This window comes from Gavialis gangeticus, unplaced genomic scaffold, assembly GCF_001723915.1.
Source record: "Gavialis gangeticus isolate Ggan-Ray unplaced genomic scaffold, GavGan_comp1, whole genome shotgun sequence".
In the NCBI taxonomy this organism is placed as follows: domain Eukaryota; kingdom Metazoa; phylum Chordata; order Crocodylia; family Gavialidae; genus Gavialis; species Gavialis gangeticus.
Window position 1 is genome coordinate 7,405,660 of NW_017729020.1, and position 11,990 is coordinate 7,417,649.

Genomic DNA, 11,990 nt, shown 5'->3' on the forward strand with positions numbered 1-11,990 from the left:
TTGTCTGCAAATTGACCTGGAGTAGACGCTTTCCTTAAGCGTTGCAGTCACTTGGCTGCTTCGGTTTGTTTGCACTGCCCCTCGCCCTCCTGGCCTGGGCCTGGATTGGGAGCAGAGGTTCAGAAACTTCACCAGAATCTCAGTTTCTCAAGCTCATCTGAATTGGGAAGTACCGAGGCCCTCTCAGGAAGAGGCTGATCCCATGAGCTCGCCCTAGAAAAATGAAACCTCTGCCCTGAGGTGTTACCCTGTTGGGGTTTGGGTGCCCATCGCATTGCAACATCAGCTACAAACTGCCGTCTCTCATTGGAGGGGTCCTGCTCTCCGTCTGCCCGTGGGGGGCACGGTCCCTGATCCAGCAGAGCACTTGGGCACGGTCTTAACTCCAAGCCTGTGAGTAGTCCTGTTGATTTGCTGTATTACACAGCCTGTTATTAAGAAGCTTGAGGTAAGTTGCTCCCACAGGGTGCTTTTTTTTTTTTTCTTTTTGCCTCCAATGGGATTAAACACAGGTTTCAAATTACCCCAAATACATGTTTAACCACGTTTTTGTGATGGGGACCCAAGACGCTGACATTTTTTTATAGCGATTGTGATTCTAGATGACTCTTGTGCCTCTCGCATTGACAGTCTGTTCTTCTCCATTGTTTCAGGAACGTGGCCAAGCTTTCCACGGAGGACTACTGCTCTTGGTCCATGTAGCAACTCTGTCCACCTGAAAAGAGAAACGAGACCTATAGGCAGATATTCATTGTACTTTTGGTGTTGACTTGGGTATTTTGAAAGGCAGATACCTTAATTTCTTGGCAGTTTCCCCAGGGTTAGACATTACGCAGAGGAAACTGTACCTTAGAGAGATGTATTGCATGCAGGTGGCATCTTTCCAGTGCACCTGACAGATGCATAAGAAAGAGATGGTGCTTTGCTGCAACTAGGGCTCTTTTTTTTTTCAGCCCGATTGCTTGGAATTACACCAGAGCCCAAGAGGGCTGAGCCCAGGCGGTTTAGTCATACTCTGGCGATGGAGGTTTGGATCCAATTCTGGAAACAGCCCCAAAACTTCTCATGATGTGAAGCTGGACTTGGTATCAGAGAGACCTCCCTCTCCAAGGCTGGGAGATGAATGCCAGTACTTCTCAGGACACTGGTCTGATCAAGAACTGACCAAAATCGATGTGAACAGCATGCGTGCTCTCCAAAGAGCCTGCAAGGGAAGGTCTGAAAGTGTCTCCTGTATGGATTGCAAGAGAAATTACTACCTCAGAAGTGGGACATCAGTATGCAGCTGGAGCCTGGATGTGGGGGCCAGAGGTTTCTGCTCTCTGGGATGGAGTCTTAACCTCCGTGGCACCGTTGGTGCTGGGTTTGCAGGACAAGCTGATTCTGTACACCTGCGCAAAGTGCCTGTAAAATGCTACCAAAACCGACTGCACAGGTGTAAATGGTTACACAAAGTGCCAGGCAGGGCCCAGGCTGCTGAGCTACTATTTCCATAGCATGCATTTGCTGCCCTTAAAGCATCAGGGTTTTTACACAGGACTTGGGAGACTCTGGGATTATCTCCTGGGTGGTGATGATGAGGGGGAGTGCACTGAATACAGCTGGACCTGTTGCTGGAGCCCAAGCTGAAGGGATAAAAGGCCTCAAATAAGCAAGGGACCTTTCTGTGATCTTTACTCTAATTTCATTGCCTAAATCACTGCCTGCGTAGGCAGCAAGAATAGCTGGCATTGAGGAATATCCATTCCACCTGAAAAAAAGCCCGTTATAAAACGGCATCTGTGTCATGTTTTGCACACTCGGGGCCGGATTGTGCCAGGGGCTCAGCATCTTGTACCAGAGGGCACCTGTTGCTGCTCTTTTCTTCTGAGCTGAGGCAGGCAGATGCTCCAAGCTAGGTTTCAAAGGGGTTTAGGTTCCTGGTGGGGTTTGCCAACCTGCTGAGGCACTAATGGAGATGGGCAACTTGGTGTTTTAGAAGCTCCCCCCAGGCACTTGCCTGCATCTCTGCACTCAACCACCTGTAAAAATACGGCCCTAAGGAATGGATCTACAGAGGCTCTGAGCACCTGTCACTCGGAGCCGGTTCAGCAGGAGCTGGTGCTGGCTCTTCAGGTGGACCCGCAAAGGATGGCTGCAGATCTCCGTGACTCGATATCATCCATATACCTCGCTGTGAATACCTGCTGAAACCTCAGGCTGGACAGCTCCTTGGGGCTGCGGGCAGCTGATGCTCGCGTGGCGCGCTCCTCCAGCCATGTGAAGCTTGCATCTCGAAGCGGGTGCCAGCTCTTAACTTAGAGCTCCTGGACACTGCCTGAGGGATGAGGGGTAGAGGTGAAAATCCAGCCCTGGGATGCTCGGCAGGCACTGTAAGCATGGAGCACTGTAAATAGGCCACATTGTGCACCAACAGGTGTTTGTATTTGTGAGTGACTGCATATGCCGAGCTTACTTGTGATGACTTTCCCTGAGATGTTTCTGGTTGTAAATATATTCGAGCCATTGACTTTTTTTTTTTTTTTGCTAGTGTGAAATAAGCCTTCCAAATGCCTGACTGTTGTAAGAAAAAAAAAAATACAAACACCTTAAAGTATGTAGTCATGTCGTCTTTCAAACGGGACATCTGAAGGTGGTTCTTCCTGAAGCTTGCTCTGGAGCAGTCTCTGGTTCAGGAATGATGCAGCTTCTGTTGTTTGACTCCCCTGAATTGACCGTATTTCTGCCCCTTAAGGCAGCTTCCCTGATAGGTGATTAAACAGATGGGAAGAAAGAAGATGACTATCATTGCCCGGTGCAGTAGGTTCCACCTGTAGGGCCTTAAAAGGATGATAGGAGAAAAGGCAGTTGAGCACTGAACTTAGGGTGACTTTCAAAGGGGATCAAGCACCCGACTCACTTATACCTTTGCAGATTACAGAATCACAAGGTTGAAAAGGAGCTGGAGAGTTGTCAAGTCCAGCGCCCTGCAGAAGTGCAGGATTTGCTGATCCTAAACCATGCCAGAAAAATGCTTACCCAGCCTCTTCTTGAAAGTCTCGAAGGAAGGAGACTCCACAACCTCCCCTGGCAGCTCCTTCTGCTGTCCTACTGCTCTTATGGTTAGGAAGGTCCTAAACCTCTGTTCACTCTGCATTAAAGAGGAATCAGTGTTGGCTGCTGGAATTAATCCTTTAGGGCAGTCAACCCCTGTCAGGGCAGGAGGCATTTTAAGCTCTAGGTACACGCATAAAAAAAGGGGCTGCGACTGCTGGCAGGTTGCTGGTACAAGAGTCCTGAGGCATTCCCTGCTCTGCACTAAAGCATAGTACTTTCACCCCAAGCACAGACAGCAGTGCCCTGATGATGCGTGAGGCTCTGCTGAGTGGGGACCCCCCTCTATGATTTTCCATCACTTAAGATTTTTGCAAATAATTAAACTTCTGCTCTGCACCTAGTGCAGGTGCCATAAGCCTCTCTGAATGGGGAAGGGAGGGAGGAAAAGTAGGCATTATGAATTTCACACAGCAACGCCACAAACAAAGGGTCACTTAGGGTACCATGTCAAGGAAAATTCCCAGAATAGGTAGAAGAAATGCTGTATGTGGAAGTCAAAGGGCTTCTTTTTGTCCCGGAGATCAGAGGAAAGAAGTACCTTAGAATAATCTGCCAAAAACCCCACAGCCTTGAGAAACCAAACTGGGGAGAGCTGAATTTTGAGTTTAAAGGTTTGGTGGGTGGGGAGAGGGGGAGGAGATCACAGTTGGGGGAAAAACAACAAACCAATTGAGCAGGGCCCCTTGTCATACACAGTTAATAGAAATTAAGAAATATAGGAGGTGGCTTTCTCCCTCCCTGTGGTTAAGAGACAGGGAGCAAGGAGGCCCTTTAGCCCATTGTTTCTGGCAGGTCTTTGGGAGGCAGCAGCTGGTCCTGACTGGCCTTTTATCATTCCCCCAGTTGCTGATGCTACCTTCCATGGAGCTGTATTTCCCAAACTGAGTGCTGGCAGCTGGAAAGCTTTTCAGCCGTCCATAAAGTGACTGCTAGTGCCACTCTGTGTTGTAGGGGAAGGATTTCACTGGTTGGGACTGGTGGGTGTGAGTACAAAACCAGCAGCTTGTTAACTTGGAAGCAGAGTGGGGTTTGGTTTCAGTATGAGAGCTGAGGGGTTGCGTTGTTCCCAGGGTCTCTCTTTCAGCAGGCTTTGCTTTTGTTGCCGTGCCTGATTGAAATGCCCGAACAAACAAAAGTAAAATCTGGGCAAATGTTTCCATTGTATTTATACTGGAACTGCCGAATCTCTGGCTGATTCTCTGTTAGTTGCTTTAATGGTCGCTGCTATTTCTGCGGGGTTTTGTCTATAAGCTACTCCACGGGCTCCCCTAGAAGCAGTTGCTAATAACTTATCCTGAAGTTCAAATAAACTCTCATGAGCTTTGGAAAGTACAAAGCAGCTCTCAAAAGGGTGCGACTTGCAGACAGCATAGCTGAGCTGGGGCCAGTGGTGAGAGCCCAGTCAACACCAGCTGAGGCCCTGGTCTTGTGTCTGTAGCAGCAGCAATGCTTCTTGGCAACTTCCCAAGGATTGAACATACTCCAGTGAGTTTCTGGCATCCCAAGGGAAGAATTAGGACTGGGGAATCTCCTGAGGGACAGAGGTGAAATTAATTATCCTGCAGTGTGTCAGCTTGGTTTATTATACCAGGGATGTTCTCGGTGCACTTGGAACCTGCTGCTATTAGGACCTGAGCCCAAACCCAAAGAAGGGAATGGAAAAAATGCAATGGTCTCCAATGCTCTCTGGGTTGGGCCCTTTTATCTCTGCAAATGTCTGTGTCAGTGTTTAACTTGATGCTGTAAGTAGGTCATTTGGCTTCCAGGGAGGGGGTTAAGCATGGGCAAAAGTGTTTGCAGGATCAGGCCCTCTGTTGTTAGAGAAAATACGCCTGATTCAAGTGGCCCTTTGTATTTCTGGTCCCGGCTATATGGTTGCTAGTCCTGAGACCCCTTGCTGTGCTGAGAGTGCACAGCAGAGGGGAACACTAGTAAGTGATGCATGGTTCATCTCATCCAGTCAGATGCCCATGCGGCGCGTGGGTGTCCCTGGCACCTGTACTTCGAGCTTGCACTGCTCCCCTCTGCTTGGTAACTGGCACAGGACGAAGCCTCTTGCCAGAGTGTGGGAGAGCCTGATTGTGGGCATATTGGGGGGGAAAGAGTGAGGAGTGGGAGGGTGCCCTCTGCATTGATTGTTTGTTTGTTTAATTGAAAGGGGAAGAAAGCCACGTGGGTCTCTATGTGCCACGCTCGGTTGTTCTTTAGCTTTCCCCCAGTGCTTGCTGTTGGAGCTGCTAAGCTGCACAGGGCCGCTTCCCAGCTGGAGCAGCGCAGCTTGCCTGGCCGATGTCTGCACAGTAGCAGGGCTAGCTACTGCCCTGCAGGCTTCAGAAATGTTGGTAGGTTCTGGGCAGTTCACATGATTCCCACATTAACCAAATTACCACCTCGCCATAGCTTTAGTCCTCCTCACTGCAGCTGTTCTCTTCCCTGTCTTTACTCTCCAGTTGTTTTTTTCCCTGCGTTCAAGTTTGTAAAACTTTTCAAGCTGAGGCAGAGTGAGCGTGTCGCCTGCCCTGACGGTGGTGTGGGGCTTGGTAAACTATATCCTGCCCATTATAACAACATAACATTAAACTACTCTGCTGTCTGGGCAGGCATAACACCTTACGCTGATTGCATCTGTGTTACAGAGAGCAAACTGCTCTTTGAACGTGACGCTGAGCGTGGAGGAGTCTCCTCGCTGCTCCTTGCTGGTTGTATGATTTTGGTGAAAAAAACCAGGAGGATCAGTAAATTGCTCACTTACTTTTCTGTTCTTTGGTAAGAAGCAAGGTGTGCATTGCTTCCTCTGCTGTGCTTGTTCCCCTAGGAGCTGTAAGTCCCTGTAGGTTGCCGCTACAGAGCACCATGACTTCTCCTCTCCCGTTTCCCAGCTTGCTGTCTGATGAGGAAAAGCCTGTGGTTGTCTTGTGGGGTAAGGATCCTTCGTCATGGGCAGCTGGCAAGGGGGAGAAAAGTGGCTTTTATTCCCTTGAGGGCAGCATGTGCAATCCTGATGCCAGAAGTTAGCAAAGTTTTCCCTTTTGAAAGGTCCTGAGCAGCATACAATATTGGCCCAGTACCTCTCACTGGCCGTGCATACGTGGGGCTGAACTCGGGCATATGAGTCCCCCTGTGAGCTTGGCTCCAGACCCTTTGGCAGCTCTGCCCATAGCTGCTATGTAGTAGTATTTGAAGCTTTCTTCCTAGATAAGGCCAGTGCCTCCAGCCGCACTCCAGCTCTTCAAATCCAGACTTAAATTATCCATGTTTTCTTTGGCTCAGGATCAATGAAATGAAGGAAGCAAAGCAACAGAGCCACCGAGTTGTGTTAATGCCACTGGTAGAAACTTTTTTGTTGGAGAATGCCATTTGGATGAAGCCAAACTGTTTTTTGGAAAAGGCTGTTTATTTTCTTTAAAAAATGGTTTTGAGAAAACCATGGGACACTTGTTTTAACAAGCCGGTGTTTTCAGGATGGAAAGCACTGCTTTATTTGGTTTCAGAATTGAATGTGCTTTAAAATATCAGAAATAGGAAAGTAGCTGGAATGGAAACATATGTTTGTTTAGTTGTTTTTTTTAAATTTATCAGAAAAATGCCTTCTGATTGTAAAAAAGCATACTTTTTTTTTCCCTATAGAATTTCATTTCACAGAAAGCTTCAAAATTTTGGCTTTTCCCTGATTAAGGATAGGAAATCCCCAAAGTCTTGAAACTTTTCATTGGTTGTAAAATCCACTTTCTGAGCAGCTCTTTACTCAAATATAAGATGACCCTTATAATATCAACTATAAGATGACCCATCCCCCAGTAATTAGATTTTATCTATGGGGAATTTATAAGTGTGTTATACTTTTCCAGGTGGAGAAGCTAATTATTGGAGGTTTGCCTTGAATTTGTCTCCCTCCCACTGCTACAGCAGAGAAAATAAAGCAGATTTGAAAACAATAACCTTGAAATTAATTGTAGCCATAGTAATCTGCATATAATGCCCATATATTTGGTTCATCCAGAATTCATACATTACCTTTTTACAGAACTGTTACAAGTTTTTAGCACAGGTACTTCATATGCATACTTTAAAGTAGCGCTTGGATATCCATCTGTATCTATATATCTTGTTCATGGCCAAATCTGTTACAAATTCAGTCGGGCAAAGCACAATAATGAAGCTCCAAAATTTGACTGAGCAGAGCTCAGTTGTCAAGCCTGTGCAGCTCTGCCGCTGGGTAAGTATCCTCCTCCCAGACCGATCAGTCTGGGCGTTTTAGATACTCCCCAAATCCAGGCAGGCATCCAACATGCAAGCCTTGGGGCTGGAGGCCTTGGGGTTCAGATGTCCCTAGTCTTGCTTGACAGTGCATGAGTTTATTTTTGTGGTAAGAGTCTGGGAGGTAGGATGCTTGCCAGTGGTAGCGCCACACAGACTTGAACAACTGAACTCTGCTCACTTGATAGGATTTGGAACCGATTTGACTAATTTGGCTTGAAATGTGAAATTAAAAAAAAATCATCTTGTGGTAGGTTGTTATCAGCATGTTTGCCCAATGTGGGTCCTGTGTTTTATAGTCAAGTTAGTGCTGGGTGCATTTAATCAACTACATAGTTGGTTTCCATTACTGAGCACATGTTGCGTTTTGGCAGCAGTTTGATGATAGCTAGTGTATTTAATGAGGTTTCCTTGTAAGTGTGTGTAAGATGAGGGGCTTTCCCACCCCTGCTGATGGGAGAAAAACCCTTGTCTTGTATTCAACTAAGTGTGGTATCAAGCTTTAGCTTGGCAGTTTTTTGTATCAAGCTGTCTTTGGGCTAGAGCTGCCTGTGGGAATGAGAAGTTTAAGTGTTCCCAATACACAAACTTGCAAAAAAACTGGCTTTGCACAAGGCTTTCCTCTATACGTGGCATGGGTTTGCTTAGGGAAAGAACATCCCCACGTGCTCAGCTGTGTTTCTCTAGGCTGCGAACTGAATGCCAGCACCAGGAAATATATCGTGAAGGAAGAGGATGACTTCTTGGAGCACCTGGTCTCACTGAAAACAGTAAGATGCAGGGTTTTCTGGGGAGCCCCGCTGATGGGTATGGGCATGTCTAGGCTCTGACCAGAGGCAGGATTTGTTCTTCCCACTGCCCACACAGAAACCCCCCCACAGCACTGCTGCTCTGGGATCCTCACCCTGCCTTGGTATTGCCTACCAGTGCTCGGGGTCTGCATCAGACGCTGCATGGGTATAGACTGGTTTGGCAGAAGAGAATTTCCCCGATGTGTGGAAGCACCAGGGCAGCCCTTTGCAAGCTGGCTGTTGGTAGCAGGGGCCTGGCTCTTCTCCGGGGCACTGGCTCGCTGCATGAGAGCGGTCCTTTGCCAGCACAGCCTGGTGCTGGTGACGTGCTTGTTCCACAGATCTGTCTCGGGGCAGAGGCCAAGGACGAGCTTAACGTGGTGGCTGTAGCGGCAAAAAACACCTATGGTGACAACACACCGATGCCCATCGCATCGCTGAAGCTCTCCGTTCTCCCCATGGTAACGCAGAGTGGCATACAGAGATTAAGTTAACCCAGCCTCCTTCACCACCATCCCTGCCCACTGGGCAGCTGGAAGGAGGCAACTACAACATGCTTGGGTGCCCCTGGGACCAGCAGGGGAGCTGCGTCCCCATTGTCTGGATAGCAGCCTATTGCCCAGTGCATGGCACACAGGTCACTGCCAAATGCAGCCTGCCAGGGGGGCGGTGCAGACAGCCGGTGATGCAGTCATACGTCCCTGCTGCCTTTGCTGTAGCTTGCCTGCGTGCCGAGTTGTTCTTGAAGCAACTTCTTTCCCTGGGGTGTGTTACCAGAATGTTGTTTTGCTCCCAGTGGCTCCACGTAGCATCCCTGCCTTGTTTCAGGCCACTCTGGACGGCTTTGAATTTACCCCTCCTGTGGATTTTGTGTTAAAATCTGGAACGGGGCCAGTCTATCTCCACGGACAACATGTCATTTGTGAGTAAGACTCTGATCCTTGCCATGGGCTGCTGTGACAACACTGCGCCAGCGGTGGGTGTGTTCCCAAGGGGTTAATCGCACAACTAGGAGCCAGAACCTCTCTGATACTGATTTGCTGTGTGGCTTTAAGCAAGTCCCTCTGTCTCTGCCCATGGCTGCTGAGTTGGCAATATGAACCTAGAGGATGCTATGGAGGTGCAGTGGTCTATGCAGATCTTCATCTCTTCCTCCCCTTTCCTTTGCTGCTGCATTCCTAGGTTAGAGGGGTCATCTGCTCCAGGCCTGGTTGCAGCCAAGTTGCAACCCCACCAGCCATGAGGAAGAGGATGTTTTCCTGGTGCACGATCCTTTGTACATGTCTTTGGGAATGTGGGTGGTGTTCCCTGCACTGCATGCATCTCAGTCAACACCCCTCCTTTCCCCCTTGCAGTATCTCCTGCGTGCACCATTGGTAACCCTCTGCATCTTGCCAACATCCTGGTGATACTGACTTACCCGTGCAAAGCCCCTGCCAGCTACTCGGTGTCCATGAGCAGTAGCTCCTATTGACTGTCACTTTGCAATTCTCATGTCTTTCCAGTGAAAGATTATGAAGAATATGATGCAACTTGTGAGGGACTGGAGAAAGAGGAAGAAGAGACAGAAGCAGAGATGGAGGAGAAGGAGAAGAGTGTAGTGGAAGAAGAGGGGGTAATTAATTTTAGCGTTAGCTGTCTTGTCTTGTGCTAGGGTGTTGGTTTTGTTAGTGGGAAGCGCTCAGTGCACACAGGAGATCATTGGTCACGCTTGGTGCCTGTCCCACTAGCCTCCCTGGCTTGCACTCTCTGCTGGACTCGTGTCCCTCATGTGTCCTGGCTGGTGTGTTTTGAAGTCCAGCTCTGAAGGAGGTACTAAGACAAATGACTTTAGTTTCCAAAGGGCCTGATCCATGGGAGGTACACTGTGCGCTCGACCCATTCTGTAACCCAGGTCTTTAAAATACAGCATCTTAGGGAGTCTGCCCCCGCCATAGGCAGTATGGCTCCATTGGTCTGGATAAAGCTGGACTATGGGGTGGGACCTCCTCCAGTGGCCTCTGCACCATTGGCAAAGGGTGATGCAGCTGGAGACTTGGCATCCTTGTCCTTTCCCAGCCTGGAGCTGCCTTCTGTGCCATGATCCAGAGCCAGGTCAGGCTAAATGCTCCTTGTTTTCCCTTCAGGCGGCATCCTGCTGAATCTGTCTAGCCCTCAGCGACAGGGTCCGCGGCCGGCGAGACTGTTCCTGGGCAGTTCGGAAGTTGCGCTGTGCTGCTCCGAGATGATTAAACGCCGCTGTGTGTCGTCCCCCCTCCCTGCAGCCTCTTCATTTATCACCAGTGACCTCCCTCATTCCCTGGCTGGGTATCTCCTGCCGAGCTACCTGGCTGTGCTCGACCCGCTTGCCTGGCAAGCCTTCCCATTTGCGTGGGGCTCTGGCACACGGTGCCTGCAGACCCCCACCCAGCCAGCTCGTCCGGCTGTTCCCGGGGCAGCTGCTGCCGGGACAACCGGCGTTCCAGTGCCCAGCGTGGGCCCAGCGGCAGTTGCAGCGCTGGACTGGGTGCCCACGGGGCTGGAGACGTGACGAGCAAAGCCTGTCCTGCCTGCTCTCACCTGGCCGGGGCATGGCTGCTCTGTCCCTCTTCCTCGATGTCCCGCTCACCAGGGAAGCCCACAAGCTCCTCTATGCCTACATGGAGGACCCCTCTCCCGACAAGGTGTATCTGGACGGCCGGGGTAGGGACTCCGCTCGATCCCTGTTGAGGGTCGAGTGCTGCTTTGGCGCAGGGTAGGGGGGCACAAGACAATACGTAGGACTGTGACCCCAGGGCTGTCATGGACGGGGCAGCACAGAGGACAGGAGGCACCTTCCAGGGAGTGAACTGGAAGTGGGGTTAGGGGGCAAGGGCAGTGCTGTTAAGCTGGGGGTGCAGGAGGCTGTCGGTGCTGAATGGCAGAGCTGCAGGCACTGGAAGGAAAATGCTCCTTGCAAATGGGTCCTTTGCAGAAGGGGGGCTAGAGCATCAGCCTAGGGGCAAAGCAAAGGGCACCTGTCCCCAGTGCCTTCCACCCAACAGTATTCAGGCCATGTGCAACTAAGGAAAAGGGTTGAAAACTGTAAGAAGTGCCTGGGGCAAAACTTGCAGCAGCTCCGGGCAAGGACATGGAAGAAGGGCTGGGGCGGGAGTCAGGATGCAGCACCCCCTGCAGCGGGGGTGTTTGCTCTGCTGGGGCTGGAAGGTGGCAGCAGCATGCTCCCGGACCACCGTGGGGCTGGGCCTACCCTCTCTCTTTTCAGGCTGTCGGACAGATACAGGTGAAGCTTGGGTTTGCCCTACAGTGCTGCGCGCCCTGCAGCTGGTGGCCGGGGACCCCACGCGAGACTATGAGTGCCTCCCTGTGTGTGGGCTCCCTGAGTTCACCCGGGCAGCCACAGAGCTGGCGATCAGTCGGGAGAGCCAGGCAATCCTTGAGAACAGGGTACGGATCCTGCAGCCTGTCAGTGCTCCTCTGAAAGCGTTCTTCAGATCTCCGCTGCTCTATCGCTGATGCCACTTGGCAATTAGGGCTGAGCCCTGCAGAAAGGATGGCAGGGTGCGTTCAGTACAAAGCCCCTAGCCCAACTGCAGGCAAGCCAGGGGCTGTTGTAACTCAGGACATCACCCCCATCCATGTGCGCTTTGCAGCTCTGCACTCCTGGAGCAATAATCCAAGCACGACCCCACTAGCACAACACATGCATGTGTTCCCCTCCCTCCCAAAGCACAGGGTTAGGACTGGTGTTTGTATTTACAATGCAGGACTCATCAGCTCCAGAGAAGTGGGCAGGACTAGAAAGCAGAGGATTTGGCCTTGGAAATCCTCAGATGTCTGAGGGACCTCTTTATATTGGCAGCACCT

At 50.4% G+C, this 11,990-nt stretch overlaps 2 protein-coding genes across 9 annotated transcripts in view; both read left to right on the forward strand.

Moving 5' to 3' along the window:
• The window catches only part of LOC109295553 (nucleoplasmin ATPase-like), a 17,493-nt gene extending 6,678 nt beyond the window's left edge, over window positions 1–10,815 (forward strand). Inside the window, exons 3-8 of one of the 8 annotated variants that reach the window (XM_019514469.1) lie at window positions 654–4,079; window positions 5,912–6,016; window positions 8,002–8,123; window positions 8,486–8,605; window positions 8,973–9,066; window positions 10,271–10,815. In XM_019514469.1, the coding sequence (XP_019370014.1) occupies window positions 5,950–6,016; window positions 8,002–8,123; window positions 8,486–8,605; window positions 8,973–9,066; window positions 10,271–10,674 (807 nt within the window). In that variant the 5' untranslated portion in view covers window positions 654–4,079; window positions 5,912–5,949 and the 3' untranslated portion in view covers window positions 10,675–10,815. The other 7 variants (XM_019514475.1, XM_019514471.1, XM_019514472.1 and 4 more) reach the window with 7 other exon arrangements.
• A 467-nt stretch (window positions 10,816–11,282) lies between these two features.
• GOT1L1 (glutamic-oxaloacetic transaminase 1-like 1) overlaps window positions 11,283–11,990 on the forward strand; it is a 14,816-nt gene continuing 14,108 nt past the window's right edge. Inside the window, exon 1 of the mRNA XM_019514319.1 lies at window positions 11,283–11,570. Coding sequence (XP_019369864.1) covers window positions 11,283–11,570 — 288 coding nt within the window. The remainder of the gene's footprint in view (window positions 11,571–11,990) is intronic.